This window comes from Crinia signifera, chromosome 7, assembly GCF_055691185.1.
Source record: "Crinia signifera chromosome 7, ASM5569118v1, whole genome shotgun sequence".
In the NCBI taxonomy this organism is placed as follows: Eukaryota; Metazoa; Chordata; class Amphibia; order Anura; family Myobatrachidae; genus Crinia; species Crinia signifera.
The window spans coordinates 145,708,138-145,725,246 of record NC_139223.1 but is presented as its reverse complement, the minus strand read 5'-3'; the positions used below and the strand labels follow the sequence as shown (position 1 = coordinate 145,725,246).

General features: G+C 39.0%; 1 protein-coding gene across 4 annotated transcripts in view; it reads right to left on the bottom strand.

The window, feature by feature from the left end:
- LOC146020645 (sodium channel protein type 2 subunit alpha-like) overlaps nt 1-17,109 on the bottom strand; it is a 233,277-nt gene that overhangs the window by 96,072 nt on the left and 120,096 nt on the right. For all 4 annotated transcript variants that reach the window (XM_083153906.1, XM_083153905.1, XM_083153909.1 and 1 more), the window contains exons 5-6: nt 16,066-16,156; nt 11,687-11,815 (exon numbers count right to left, since the gene is read on the bottom strand). In XM_083153906.1, the coding sequence (XP_083010032.1) occupies nt 11,687-11,815; nt 16,066-16,156 (220 nt within the window). The remainder of the gene's footprint in view (nt 1-11,686; nt 11,816-16,065; nt 16,157-17,109) is intronic.

The window sequence follows — 17,109 nt, the reverse complement described above, 5'->3', positions numbered from 1 at the left end:
ATGAGATCTGGACCATTATTTTAACATACATTGGGCATTCTGCATCACATCAGTTTTATTTGTTAGTTAGACTATTGACTCTAGAGTTAGGCATTGCTACTCAACTTTCCGTATCAACATACAGTAACCCTTAGTTATTGGTATTTGAAAATAATGGCTCCTCTCTGTTTAGCTGCAGAAAAAGTAAGCACTTTGTCAAAAAAAAAATAAACAATAATACATCTTGTCATTATTTTTATAACAGGGATATCGTTATTACAAAATGATTTTAAGCCCAAAAATGACCATATGTTATGTAGCAAACATAGGGAAAAAAAAAATATTTGTAGATTGCAATAAGCTTTGTTCACTGCCCTTGTAAATTATATAAACTCAATTGGCTTCAATACATTGTTAGTTACACAGCTGATGAAGGACAGACCATTACACACACACAAAAAAGGTCCCCTCCATCAAATTTATTTTTTTCCCTCCATTGTCCCCATCTTTCTTTAATTGTTTTAGTCAGATCTACGTTCTGTTTAGTTTTGTTCATTTAATAAATTGGTCCAATGATTTCAATTTTTTTGATCATATATGACAACCTATAAGATTTCAATATGTGCTTTGTCAATTTTATTTTGTGCTGGTCCTCAATGACCATAAATTGCATAAAATCAATAGACAGTTCTATATACACCTGCTCCTGATATGTAAAAGATTGAATAAACCATTAGAACTCAAGACCTTTCAAATGAAATTGTGATCATAAGAATACTATTTTCCCTGCAAAAGAGCAGAATTACTGTGAGTAATTCTATTAAAAGACATTACCACCTTTCACCTTCAGTCACCTCTTGCTGGAAATCCTGGCTAACAGTGCACAATAGATAGCATTACATAGTAAATGCCAATACTGGTACAATGTTAAACATCTCAAGTACTGTCAAGGTAAGGGAAATACATAAGGATTCCAGAAAAAAAAGAGAGATTGTTTTGAAAGAGAACCCAAACTTCAACAAATAGATAAAATAATAATAATACTACTAATAATAATAATAATAGTAGAGTAGTAAAAATAAGCTAGAAAAAGAGGCTTCAGCTATTTTCAAAATGATATCGAATACGTTTTTTCAGAGCTATTTGTAATAATTTTTGTAGCAGGTACTGGAAAATTAGCACAGATTTACATAGAAAATGTTTTTTGCCATTGCTATTTTGAAACTAACAGTGAATCCTGCTTGTAGATTATTACCAACTGGCAGACCAGGCAATCTGTTTTAAGTGACACTTTCTAGACAAATATAATGTATTTAAATATAATTTATTACATCTGGCAGTTAACGCATCCATTGGCATATAGAAATGCTTCTTTTGTCAAAATTTGCCAATAAAATTTTGGTGGGGTAGATGACAGTGGTAAGAAAGTACTGTACCCTCAGGTTCCCCACCCAGTTTGGATCCCTATGTGCATGTGTAAACTAGTGCTGGGTAACACATTCACAATTGGCTGCGACAGTTTGGGCTTTTTGTTCAACTTTCAATCTAGAAAAAAGTTCAAATTAAAACAAACAAAAATATCTAGAGGAAAAAGTACTATTTAATCTGTATTTTGCTTAAGAAAAAAAATGTTTTTTTTTTTTTATGGTCTGCCCTTCTATCCCCATTCTGCACCACTGGTATCTTTCTAAAATGGGCTACCCAATGCTTTAAATAATTAAAAGCTGCTACATAGTAAACACACTTTTATGACAGATTTAGGGCTTATCTCTATTTATTTAAATATATCCCTTAACAATGGCCTGTCTATAATGGGTGTACGGTGTACCTACTGTATGTTTTTAATATTTGCCTCCCCATAATCCTGCTTCAGCAGTGCCAGTGCTTCTCAAATCACTGAGAAAATGGCGAGTGTAATATTTTCCCGGAGACATGCGTGTGCACAGTAGCCCCTGCCCATTAACCTGACGTAAAAAACATACAGTTATATGTTTCTACATGGACCTATTGCCAATTTAGCTTTTCTTCTGGTATAAAAGCAAAGGACAATTCTATAATATAGTCAATATAACACCACCCTCCTTTTTCACCAGGTATATTGACTGCAAAAATATGAATTAAAATGTAGTAATTGCACTAAATGTTACCCTCTCTCTAGTTATAGCATGTGGGAACACTACCTTTCAGGTGCGGGTAAAAAGTAAAAGAATATTTACAGCTCTCTGCCACAAAAAAATAATCATCCCACAGCTTGAAGTCAAAGAAAATGGGTCAAAAGACTATTATAAAAGAAAACAGCATGATTCTTGAAACTTGCTGTGGCAAGATTGTGAACCAATCAATTACAATCAAGCAAACCAATTACTTAGCCTTATGAAGTTTTAAGTTTCTGTGCACAACCCCTCCTCTGCTTCCCCCAGCCTGGGATATGTTATGCACAGTCAACTGTGTGCACAAATATGAATCTGGTATTATTATTATTATTATTATTATTATTATTATTATTACTACTACGTATATTATTGTGATTGCTATGTTGGAATTATTTTTACAACAATACATATTTTTGTTATATTTTGTTATATTAATACTGAGTTTATTAACTTGTTAAGTCTACTTTCCATAAAGTCATGTAGGCAGTATACACAGTATATAGTTGGCTTTTTGAACTCTGATCTTGAAAAAGGTCTACACCTAGACTGAAACAATGATGGAAATTATGGAGATTTTGGTACTCTTTACCTAGAAGGGCGCCCGTCGCGGGCATCGCGGGTACATTTATGTATGGCCGCGACGCGACCGACGCGATGCCCACGATTTCCCATTGAAACCAATGTTAAACATGAAAATCGTGTCGGTCGCGTCGCGGCCGGCCATAAATGTACCCGCGATGCCCGCGACGCGATGCTCCCGATTTCCCATAGGAATCAATGTTAAAAGGCGCGATGGACCCGATTTTACTGTGAAATGGCTCAATCCACCCGATTTGGCCATAGGAATCAATGTTAAATGGGCCACAGAGCCCATTAACCCTTAAATGTCCCCCCAAATTTTTAACGCCACCCCACGATCCACGCCAACCCGAAGCGTGGCGAGCGCAGCGAGCCCGCGAGGGGCGGCGGCACGCGTCCTCCGACCTTTTCATGCCCTACTATCCACTAGGGCGTGGTGTGAGAATAGAATAGTGTGGCGAGCGCAGCGAGCCACCGAGCCCGAAGCATGGCGAGCGCAGCGAGCCCCGCGAGGGGACGCAGATACCTTCACAGTTATGCGCGTCCCCTCGCGGGCTTCACAGGTGTCCGTGGCGAGGCGGACACCTGTGAAGCCCGCGAGGGGACGCATCTACCTGTGAAGGTATCCGCGTCCCCTCGCGGGGCTCGCTGCGCTCGCCACGCTTCGGGCTCGGTGGCTCGCTGCGCTCGCCACACTATTCTATTCTCACACCACGCTCTAGTGGATAGTAGGGCATGAAAAGGTCGGAGGACGCGTACCGCCGCCCCTCGCGGGCTCGCTGCGCTCGCCACGCTTCGGGTTGGCGTGGATCGTGGGGTGGCGTTAAAAATTTGGGGGGACATTTAAGGGTTAATTTGGCCTATTTGGCCCCAAATCGGGTCCATTGAGGCATTTGACAGTAAAATCGCGGTCAATCTGCCGTTTTAACATTGTTCCCTATGGGAAAATCGCGGTGATCGCGGTCATCGCGGGCATCGCGGTCATCCCGATTTACCCGCGATGACCGCGATGACCGCGATCACCGCGATTTTTACCCACGACGACCGCGATTTCAATCGCTGGCGCCCTTCTAGGTAAAGAGTACCGAGATTTTTTAACCATTAAAATTCTGAATTACCACTGGTTCTCGGGAGTGCCCCTCCTTTTTTGAACTATATACTGTATTTACAAATAGTACAGATAAAATGTTCAACATCTTCCCAAAAATTGGACCTCATAAACAGGCCTTGTATCAAATATTAAAGAAAGACAGTTAAGAGCTTAAATCAGTTTCTAGGTTTTATTTATCTAACATAGGGATGGCCCTCCAGCTGTTATTGAACTACACATCCCAGCATGCACTGCTAAAGTTTTGCTATTTGGTCATACTAAAACTGTTACACATACATATAATGTCAGTTAGAAGTTGATTGTTATATGGACAACATTACTTTATTTCTCTCCACGATTCAATACATCAACCCCTACACAGATACACGTTACACAATGTATAGGTAACTTAATCAACAGCTGTGTGGCAAAGGCCTCTTGCTGAAAGCTCAAATATTGTGTTTCTTTTTCATTTCCACTTTGTAGATTAAATATATCATGTTATCTCTTAAGGCTAAGTCTTTCCACGTGCTATGTAATTGTTTTTCAAGTCTCCAAATGTATTTAAAACACAAAACCTCGTCTTTATAGTGGCCAAAAATAGAGGGATTTCTGAGGTGAAAATGAAATCCTTATAGAAAGAGCAATGATACAGTATATCTGGCCTACTTTTCGAAGATTCAGTAAAATGGGCATTTTTATGGAAGCAGATAGAGCAGAAATGATTTCAAGAGACGTCTCGAAGAGCAATTTAATGTAAAACAATGCACTGATATTTAAGCATTGAGCAGCCTGTGTAACTCTTTCATTGCTACTGCCATGGAAGGAGTGTATTCCAATAATATATGCTGTAAAAAGGACCTTAATCAGCTTCCAATTAAATAAATAAATTACTTATTAAACTACCTTAAAAATGAAAAAAAAAAAATCCACAACAATTCTACACAAAATATTTTATACGCTTTTCTTGTTTAACCTTTTGTTTTTATTATTACGTCTCCTGTCAATTTTTTTACAAAAAATGTCCTGACATATTTTTGCATTTAAATATTATTTTCTATTAATAATAATTAAAAATAGATATATTATTTTCTATACATTAGTTTTATAGTATTATAGTCTTTAAAAATATATTATTAAAATATTGTTTTAAAATAATTGTTTTAAATGAAAAATATTGATGGCAAAAATAGTTAAATACATTTTTATTTCAATTACTATAAAATGCCATAAAATCTAAAATGGTTATTCAAATGCCTATAAAAACTCTCAAAAATAAGTATGACATTAGAAATCAGTGCTGCTCTACCAGCTTTCATAAAAAAAGACCATTTCAATAAAACTAAAAAAAATGATATCGCTCCAAAGTAGAAAGTTAGGCACTAGGACAACATGATACATTTAACTGGAAAAAAAGCAGAATACAAAATAAACTTAATAGAATAAGATGGGTTTCCTCATGGGCCAAACTGAGCAGTTTCTTAATGAAACTAAACTTTACTCTGGGATGACTTCAAATGGGTCCAACAGAAATATTTCAACTACAGTATACAAAAATATACAGAAATATTGTAACTAATCTAGTGACTCCATGGTATTATATGATACTAATTATGCTATGATTATATGATAGCAGTATTTAAAATTGTGATTGAAGTCTAAATCTACTGTACTTAGACAGTATCCTAAAAAAATTCAGGTGAAACGGTTTAACTTAATAAGATGTTAATGACACATACAAATAACAAAGATCCAATAAGAATGCATATACTTTGTATGCCCAAGGTGTTTCCTGCGCATCATGGATCTGATGCAGAGTTGAACGCAAGTCTGATGTTACCTATACTAATTGCGTACATAAATATGCAGTCTATGCTCGAGAGCTAACAGTGTGAAAACATCCAAGATACTTTACATCCATAAAACTGAGTTCAACTCTGCATCAACCACTATGGGGGATATTCAATTCAGCAGATTCAAAACATCCGTTTTCGCCCCTTATTGTTGGTGAATTCGATTCACCTATTCAATCCCACTCCTGATTTTTCGTCTGGGTGAAAAATCCATCACTGTCGAAAACCACGTATATCGGTAAAATTGCTGCACATTCACGTGGTTTTGGCGAATTCGCTGCCATTTTTGCCCATGCCATTTTGCAACCCAAAAAAAGTAAAAAGGCATGGGTGAAAATGTACTTAAAAACGGGACGAAAATGCCCCTGATTCAATACTAAAAAGGCGAACCTTGGTTGTTTTTTAATCTGTCATCTTGCCTTAATAACCAAATGCCACTTAATATTTCAGCAAATTTTTGTTTCAGGTTTGACCAGGCATTTACGCTGTTATACAACTGCTGGTGTTAACTTACTGCATGGAAAAAACTTGGCTAAAATAGCCCAATAGTATATTGGGCTATCCAAATATAGTCCATTATTAACATGTGCTATCATGCAAAAGTAGGTCTCCAACGGGTGCTTATGGTGGATCATGCTTCGGGTGCCTATGGCCCCAGGTAAATCCATTAGCTGTAGTAAATTACTTGACACCAGCCTTAGTTATGTTTAATGTTAAGGCTTATAACATCCAAAGCATGTTAAAAGCAAGTTATTTAACTTATTTACTCAACCTTATGAAAAATTATTTTAAATAAGGGTAGGATCTTGCCTGAAACTATGCCATTGCATGTACCCCAGCAATTCCCAGCAATTCCTTACTTCAAAATAGTGATGTGCAGGTTCTGCAGAGACCTCTGCTATCAGTTTGAAGAAAGCATGGATGAGTAAGACAGGAGATATCCTGTTTGGCACTTTCAAGGATTTAGGGGACCAATGGACTTGAGGAATCTAAAAAAGTGCAGGTAACTCCTTTTGTTTTTTCATTCATCATTAAATACCTGCCTGAATTTTGTATTCCTGATTTCAAATCCAAAGGTTAAGTAAATCAATGAAAAGTGTTCTAAAATGGCTGTTTGAAAGGACCACATAACTGCTTGCAACACCCCCAGCAATACAATTATAAATATACTTTTATTTCTAAAAATTGGCACTTATGAGAACTTTTTTTTTGTATATGTTGAGCATCACTGTATCATTTTCTTAATAATGACAGAAATTTTCGCACACTTCAGCACTGTATACTCTCTCCTTTGGTGCATCTGTTTGACTATTACACCTTAACATTTTATGGGGTTAAATTTTGGGCAAGGTAATTAAATCAATTTACAGAAGTTTAGATATACCGTATATGCAATACAAAATGCAAGATTATTTAAAATTAGGAATAAACAATTTAGGTACTTACATGGTTACAAAATTTTAAATATATTAAGGTCTAGAAACCTTGAAATGAGTAGAAACTTTCAGACTACTGCTCGTTAATCTAAGCACCCCCTTTGTTTGCACAAAATATAGGGAGCTCCTACCCAGAATTCACTTGCTACCCAAAGCCAAGAACAAATTGCCTTATTCTCGCTGCATCATATACTGGTTATTACAACCTATTTTGTCCTCTTTAATAGAATTTTTTTAGAGCTCTACAGACGAAGACAGAACACATTGGGTGAAATTTAATAGGACGAGAGATTCAAAAAGTGAGAGATTTGCTAAGTAATCTCCATGGTTTTTTTAAAGCAGCAATCATTTACATTTAAACATCAAACTGGTTTTGCAGTATAAATGATTGCTGCTTTAAAAACCTGGAGATTGCTTACCAAATCTCTCACTTTCTGAATCTCTCATCCTATTAAATTTCACCCATTATGTTTTCCAAGGAAATGAACTGCAAAGTGAAAAACATCTTCACTGAAAGTACATAAGAGGAGTTTAGGGATTAATGGGTTATCTAATACTATACAACCCCTAAAGACAACATTTTTGGGGAGATATTTATCAAACCTTCAAAAGAAGAAATGTGGAAAGGTTGCCTAGTGTAACCAATCCGATTCTAGCTGTTATTTGACAGAATAACTAGATAAATCGATAGCTACAATCTGATTGGCAGCAGTGAGAAACTGCACTTGTCCCTGAAAGACAAACAGCTGAAGTGTGATTTGGGTTTGTCTGTACTTAACCATTGTGTATAATATAAGTAGGAGTTCTTTCAATAAAGTGAATGGGATTTCTATGATGGTAAATGATGTAAGATGTAACATCACTTACAGACATATGCTTTACGTACTACAGAAACATTTAATAGTAAGTATAGGAAAATCTGACCTGCTAGAAGACAAAGGGGGAAATTTACTAAAATGTGTATCTACTTCACATGTTATGTTGCTATGGGCAACCAATCAGATCCTGTCTACTATCTTATAGAGGGTGCTAAATCATACTTGCCGACTTTTAAAATGGCCTCTCCGGGAGAAGCCCGTAGAGAACAGCTGGATCTCCAGGTCAGGGGGCGGGGACGGGGGATGATGACTCAAAGCTGCTGTTGCTATGGAAAACCAATCAGAATCGACTTCTTATTTATTTAGCACAGGCTTGCCTACCCTCCCGAAATTCCCGGGAGGCTCCTTAAAATCGGGTCCCCCTCCCGGCCCCCCGGGAAGGTTGGCAATCCTCCCACATTTTTCAGGCAGCCCCCGCACCCCCCTGCCGTGCTGCAATAATTACCGGTTTTCGCGGGTCCACGAAAACCGGTAATTATTGCGGCACGGCAGGGGGGTGCGGGGGCTGCCTGACAAATGCGGGAGGATTGCCAACCTTCCCGGGGGGGGGGGGGGGGGGCGGGAGGGGGACCCGATTTTAAGGAGCCTCCCGGGTATTTTGGGAGGGTAGGCAAGCCTGTGCTAAATAAATAAGAAGTAGATTCTGGTTGGTTGCCCATAGCAACATCACATGTGAAGTAGAACTCCCATCTTAGTAAATTTCCCCCAAAGTGACATACTGTACACATTGTTTATCATGACATAAATTAATGTGTGGTTATACTCTGGTTATTTCTAGCAGGGCAATATTAGGAACTGAAGTAACGATGAGAAGATTTATCAAAGCTTGTGGAGTGATAAAATCGAGAGAGATAAAGGGATAAAGCCAGTCGGCTTCTGTCATTTCCTAGGCTGTAACAGGAGCTAATTTGGTTTACCTCTCACAACTTTATCTCACTCCAGGCTTTAATAAATCTCACCTGTTACTCAAGAGATCTACTGTATAGATGCTCTGTGGTGACTATTTCTCTACGATCAAACGTTATGAAGAGGACAAGTGAAGGAGTTGCCCAAAGTAGCCATTGAGAATCTAGCTATCAGTTTAGAGAATGTACTAGATAAATGATATCTAGAAGCGGGTGGTTTCTGTAGGCAATTTACACTCATTCTCCGTTTGTTACATCTCTCAGTGTTTTATTTACTCCTACTGGGTCTCATTTACAAAGAGCTCGCCATGTGCCCTGCAGGACTCTATTGCTTTGCAGCAGTTCACGTTAGTGGTCTACCCGGCACTTGTTAATTTATGACACCTTCACAAACGCGCGGTGTTCTTTCCAGGCAGAAAAATCATTAGAGCTGCAAATAGTCAAACAAGTTTGGTCTTATATATTGCTTAAATTAATAATGAGAGGGAACAGAGTGACCTTTTTTATTACCTGTGGCAAATGTGTCTCTATGAAGCTTTATACTGCATGGAGCAGACCAAGAAATGTCCTCCTCCTCTACAATATGGAGCACATAGTCGATAACTTGCTGGCAGTTTCCTCCAAAAGGGAGCAACAAGGGACAGTACATGTGCTGGAATAGCATCCCATCCCCTGCCTTACAAGGAAAACAAGGTGTGGTGCCATGGACTGATGCTTTATTAGGAAATGTGTGGCAATCAAGAGCTTGTGAAAGCCACCCCCCAGATTTCTGAATGTCTTCTAACTGTTCTGGCAGAGTAAGTAATTATGGTGACACAATTATGTAAAACATTTGCACCCTAAAATTATAGAATGAGATGCTGAGACTTGAGCTGGGACAAAATGAAGTATATTTGTATAGTGGAAATGGTCTTTCATCCTTAAGCACAGGTCGGAGTGTTGCTACAATTATCTCTTTCACAGAAGTAAATCCTGTCTTTGTACTTCTTCAGAAAATGAAACGTGCCAGTCTCCTACCTACAATACCCAACCTCTTCCCATCAACCCTATTAGCCATGCAAATCTTGGTACTTTGTATCTCTTTCAAGACTCCTATGTACAGATGTAGCGCCGCTCATTCAGCGGGTGTCTGGTGGTCGGATCATGCTTGCGCATCCCCTTCCAACGGAGCTCCCTGCCGGTCCCCGCCGCTTCCCCGTAGGTTCCTGTCAATCGACCCGCCTCCCCACAACCCCCCTTTAACCCTGCCCATCTCCCTGAAGTAGAGACCGGCAGGATTCGCATCCCCCACCACCCGTAAACTGGGACACAGGTGCAAGAGAGACGCTCACACGTCCCACGTTTCTCCACCGGCGATCGCCAGCGGGGCATTCTGGCGAGCCCTGGCACTGGCTGAGAGGCATCCATTTGTACCTTGGTGGAAATCAAATGAATGGCTGGTCCAGAGCTGATAATATATCGCACAGCAGTTACTTTGCTCTCTGTAAATGATCTCCAGTGCATTCTATTAAGCAAGGCAACAGATAAAATTCAGAGGGAGCTTTATGAAAGCTTAAAGATAGATAAAGTAGAGAATGATAAAGTACCAATCAATCAGCTTCAAACGGTCATTTTTCAAAACTGTCTGTAAAATGATAGTTAGGAGCTGGCCGATTAGTACTTTATACTGTACCTCTTCAAGCTTTGACAAATCTCCCCCTGTATTCTGCAAAATAAATCGACTATCATAAAACGTGACTAAGGATTACTTAGTGGAATGTCTTTAGTGCAAGCATTAAAAAAAAAGCTTGACAACTGCGCTTTTACATGAATGGATAAACTATCAGTATGACCAGTTTCATCATGCAACAACTTATGTATGTACCATTTTAGTTTTGTACCAGGCTCACCCTAGCAAAATTGCAGCAAAGCCTGTTCACCGATGTAATACCTCCCAACTGTCCCGCTAAACGCGGGAACGTCCTGATTTTTGGGGACGTTCCTGCGTTCCACCCGCAGCCGGCAGTGTCCTGCTGCGGGGGGCAGTTGGGAGTCCCCCCAATCTGACAGAATAGTCACAGCGTCTATTCAAGGCCGAAAATGGGGCGCAGGCTAATTTGCATAAGCGGCATCCTAATTTACATACGCCACAACCCCTTTTTTAAGGCGCTCGCACGGCAAGTGTCCCCATTCTACTGTTGATAAAGTTGGGAGGTATGCAATGTGCATTGGTAACTTCACTGTGCCGAGAATGATTGGAATGCTGAGCTAAGTAATGGATCAGTGATGTCTGGACACAAAATGGTTTTGAAAGCACATAACGAATCAGAATGGTAAAGGGTGGTAGATATCGACTTTCCAAATATCCTGTTTAGCATAAGAATCAATGTGTGTACACGCATGTATGTACTAAACCCTTTACAGATTTTTTGTGTGGTTCCTTACAAAATGTGCATTTTATTTGGGGATGTAGACAATGTTTTTGGCACTTCCGTACCTAACACGCTATTGTGAATACCTTACATGCTACTGCTAGAGATGTTAATGGCAGGGTATGTTTGCAGGCTGACCTTGCCAAATTAAGATTGGGGTTCATGTGCTGAAATAATCTGCTTCTTCATGCAATGTAAATAAAAACAATTACAGACATTTGGGAGCTGGGTGTATAACTGCCTTAAAGTACACCTGGCTCTAACACACAGTGGAGGCAGACATTTTGTGGGTTGGGCCTAAAAATTCACTCAAAGCAAAATGGCTGACTCCACTGTAGGTGATAGGTGCAGTTTAAAGGTAGTTTCTCTTTCCAAAGAAATATAATAGGATAGAATACTTACGCCATAACAATTACACTGAAATCAAGCCAGTTCCATGGATCTCGCAGAAAGGTAAACTTTTCTAGACAAAAACCTCTTGCAAGAATTTTTATCATAGATTCAAATGTATAAATTCCAGTGAATGTGTATCTGTTAAAAAAGAATTCATACGGCATTATTAGCACCATGTACTGGTCACATAAAATCATTCCATATGCCATAGTTGCCTACCCTCCTGCATTCTGCAGGAGACTCCCTGAAATAGCAGCAATCCCCCTCTATCCCTCATTAGTCTAGCAATCTCCCTCATGTCACCTAGCCCACATTACACGGTTACATTTTTGGGGAAATAAGGAATGAGAGATAGATACATTTACATTGAATCATCAGCACCATTTCCCAGCATTTTAGAAAGTATAGTATCTCTTACTAACTGCTTTGGGGCTCATCTATATTTGGATATAAGTCATTTTAAGAGATTCCTCTCAGATGTAGCAGTGCCACTTTCATAATCCCTTTTCACAATCTCTCCATATATGGAACTAGGCATGCCCTGGCGGTGGAGCATGATACGCCCCCCTCAATGGGGCACTCTGCAAAATTCTACTACTAATTATAATCTCCCTGAAACTAGTTTTCAAAAGTAGGCAAGTATGCCATATGCCATAGGCTTAATCTACAAACGTTACTATCTGAAAGTGGAAAACCTGCGATACAAAGCATCTGTAGTACAAAGACAGGATTAATTATTGCACATTTTCAAGACATATACAGTATACGGAGGCTCATTTAAATGTGGATGCATTTGTGCTATCACTCAACCCAGTGGTGCTGAGAGGTTGAAGGCGAAGGCTCGGGCTTGTTAAGGGTCTTGGGTTAGCTGTTACAGTGGACGGCGCCCCCATTATAGTGCCTTGGAGGAGGGGACATGAGGACAGGGGGCATTTTCCCCATTAATGTATAAAGAAATGCAAAATATACACCAAAATATAAATATACACCAAAATGTATAGCATAGCTAAGAGCTGATCTGTAATCTACAAACATTTTGCAGTCATTTGCAATACAGTGTCGCAGCCTGCAGGTGGGGCTGTATGTTACTGAAATGTCTGTAAACATTTACCAGTTACTTAATTGGTAGACAAAGCAGCAAGCACCACAAGCTATGGTAACCGTCTGCTCAATTAAGTTTCGTCAGGACTACAGATACAGATACATAGAAACATAGAAACATAGAATTTGACGGCAGATAAGAACCATTTGGCCCATCTAGTCTGCCCCTTTTTTACCCTTCAGGTAAACTCAACCCTTTTTAATCCTTATTTCTTTGTAAAAATATTCATATGCCTATCCCAAGCATGTTTAAATTGTTCTACTTTCTTAGCCTCTACCACCTCTGATGGGAGGCTATTCCACTTATCCACTACCCTTTAGGAGATACAGTAGTTGGGGACATAAAGTCAGCCCATGGTGCCCTCTTTGCTGACCTTTTCATTATTCCTCCAGCATTAAACAGAACAGATGTATTACTAAAACTTTAAAAAGTGGAAATGAATTAACATAAATACAGAGGCAGAACTCTGGGAGGCAATGGAGTCATCTGCCGCCGGGCTCCTGCTCCCAAGGGGGCACCTCTCCTACCCTGTAAGTTTGAATCAGTTAATTGAATGCCGTCAATATCACTTCTGTGGCTGACTCCCCCTCCTAACATCATTTTTGCAAGTGTCACCCTATATTAGAACCCATTATCTGTCTTACTGGAGACAGACACCTTACTGATTGAACTATTGGGGGGGGGGACACCAATATTTACTGTATCTTGCCTCCGGGCAACTGGGACAAACTTATGCCACAGCATAAATATAAACAATGATTTACAAGCATGATATTTGCATGGTCTTTCTGGCAATACGGCCAGATGGCTGGATGTATCATAGGGATATATTGTGCTCCTTCCTAATTACTCCATTGGGCAATGTGAATAATCTTAGGTTTATGTGATCCCCTATTGAATCATCTAGAACCACTTTGCTAAATTCAATGCTAGTAGCAGAGTAATGCAGCAACAGTAGTGCATTGACAAGCAGTACGTACAGTACATTACCATCATGATTTATTGCTATACTTCGCTTTCTTGAGTGATTGATCCCAATTCTGAATCCAAGATAAAAACCGTGAGGCTCTATTTCTTTGTTATGGTTGCACAAAAGCAATTGTCAAAATGAATTAATGTAATATCAGTCAGTAAAAAAATAAGTTACTTTTTACTCAATTAAAAAAAATAGATCAGGTTGTAAACTTTTATTAATCCTCAGCTCGGCTGCTAAAAAAAAACAATTCTGCAACTATGGACTCATTCTGAGACTCCTTTTACACTATGGGAAAGTTATTGTCGAACCGACAAAGTTATTGATTGCTAAATGCTTTTCATCAACATCCTGGCACCTTACACGAATAATAGGTAATGATCCTCTGATCTAATTAATACACTTTTTGGGTTTCCTACACATATGCATTGTTTTTATTAATGTATACCTTTCTCTGATGCTTTGTCATCGTTTATTACTTGATATATACAATTTTTGATCACTCTTTGTACTCAGCATTGTATACTTGGTACAATTATTCAGAGTTTTCTAATAAAAACTTTTGTTTTAAAAAATTTTGATCAGTTTATTAATATATTTGCGATTTGCTGGAGTGGTTACATAATGAATACGATGCGGCCCTCCAATGAATCAATCCTTTTAAGTTTGGGAACCCAATTTTTTCAGTTTGCTAAAACCCCAAGAGATTTAAGCTCTCTGTAGGCCAAATAAATAAATCCATTGTTGGTCTCATCTTATTAAAAATAGCATCTTAACAAATTACTATTTGTGGAATTCAATTGAATGTGATGTTGAATAGCACTTGGGATGAATGCCTGGAGTTATTCAATTCACTTGAATCTACCAATCTAAGGCCTCATTCAGACTGGATTGCAAAGCACATTTTTACTGTAATGGACTGCATGTTGGACTGCAGGTGGGGCAAATGCAATGTGCTGCGAGATTTCGATTTGGGTGAGTTGTGTTCAAACTAAAATCTAAATTGCAGTGTAAAAATGAAGCCGCCAGTATTTAATAAATATTTGCTTTGCAGTCCAATCTGAATTAGGCCCTTAAGCCCAGCACTTAAGTTGGGAGTTGCAGGTTACCATGGCTAAAGATTCTCCAAATTAAGTGTCAGATGCAATGCTGTTAGGGTAAGCAGTATGCAAAATAATCACTTTGTAGCACTACAGTACAGTAGTTATGCTATTATCTCATGAGGGTTACAGCAGAAATCCTTTAGCAACAACCTAATTGAATAGCCCTGGGCACTCATTCCTGACACTACTCAATATCACCTTTAAATGAATTCCATCCCACACAAAAGTTATTCACCTGAAAAGGCAATCCTGCTAACAAATGTTTACAAATCCAGAACTGCAACCATTTAAATAAATCGATTCATTCACTATTGTTATCTCAAGAATGTATTTAAAACCATTCTCTACAGGCTCTGATTACACAATTATCATTTGCAATTGGCTTTGAGAAAGCTTTGAAGGACAACAAACTTTATTGAATCACTTCCTTCACTTTTCCTCGCAGCCTCTTCTGTTAGATGACAGAAAGCAGCTGAAACGAAATGGCCAAAAGCACTTAAGCTAATATAAATAGCATTCTCCAGGGATTCCGCTCTCTCTGTATTACTAAGCAACTGTGTCGTTATAGTCCAACCATGTGCAAGGATTTTCATATCAAACACACCCTCCTGTGTATTTCATAAAGCAAATGCACTTCCCATTCAGCCCTGCTCAACATTTACTGTCATCTGACAGCTACTATTTTTTTTACTGACACATTACTCCGCTATTTTATAAAGTCTCCAAAGCTCGAAGGAGCTTTATTCTCTGGATACCTCTCAGAGATGTGGGTCACCGATGTGTGTGTGTTAGATACCTTACATAGAATTTACATGTATGGTCAGAGATTACGAGTCAAAAATAACAGGAGCTATACTCAAAAAGCTTTTTTTGTACTGTGAGGGATCACTTGGCTTTGTGATGACATGTGAGGTTATACAGTGGCATATACAGATAGAGCCATCCTCATCTAGCCTTTTAATAGGATTAAGTGAACCAGAGCTGTCGGACTTAATCCTATGCTAATCCCCTACTGTATTGTTCTATGTATTGTGTTGCAGCTGAGAACAATAAGCCTTGGTGAGCCATTGCTCACCAGAGAAGGCTAGCTGAAGAAGGCTCCATCTGTATATAAAAGTACTTACAGTATGTACTTATGCAATATACTGAGCACATTGAAGTTGGCATGTTTATTCCATGCAATACAAATGTAGATAAAATTCATACTTACTCTACATTCTTTGTCCATTCCGGGGGATTACTCATGGTCATGAACACACAGTTGGTCAAAATAGTGAACATAATGAGCATGCTGAATAACGTGGAGTGCCGTCAAGGAAAAAGTCAATGTAAAATTAATTCAATTCATAATATTAAAGCCATGACCTTAAAAACACATATTATCACAACCAATGTGAGTAATTAAGCAGCATAATATAAATGTGCAGTAACCATACCAACCAGAGAATTACTTTGATAACCAAGAGTTAATGTATCAAGCAGTGAAAAGAAGGCAGAGATGAACAGTGGCAAAGTTTTCCATATAGACCAATCAGCTTCTACCTATCCATTTATAAAATGTACTTGGTAAATGCTACCTCAAAGCTGATTGGTTGCTACAGGCAACATCTCCACAGGTCCACTTCTAATCTTTTCACTGCTTGATACAGTACATCATCCCCATCCACAATGAGAGGAAATGTCTGATTGTTAGTGCACATTTGTATTGTCTTATTACGTTGCACATGAAAATGACCTTTAATTTATAATGCATTACACACATAATACAATATGAGCAAAATAGCCTGAATTACATAAACAATAGAAGTGCAGTAATTGTAAATGAAGGAAAATGGCTACTGGAAGACCAGTGTCTTCAGTATTTACACTGCTGATTGTACAGCTGGAGCAGTAAGTTTAGGTCAAGGTTGCCTACCTTCCCGGAATGGCCGGGCGGCTCCCTAAAATCGGGTCCCCCTCCCGCCCCCCCGGAAAGGTGGGCAACCCTCCCACATTCTGGGGGTCCTCCACTCCGCCCTCGGCATTTAAATGACACAATCCGTGGGTCTCAGAGGAGGGGTCAGAGCTAAAATGCCACAATCGCGTCATTTTAGCCCCACCCCCTCCACAGAGATCCATGAATTAGATTGTTTTACATCCTGGGGCGGGGCTTAATGATGTCACACTCAAACCCCGCCCCATACTGCTGCTAAAAGTCTCCTCTCTGGAAAAGTCAGCAACCCTGGTTTTGGTTTATCATGGTAAAAATCATGCT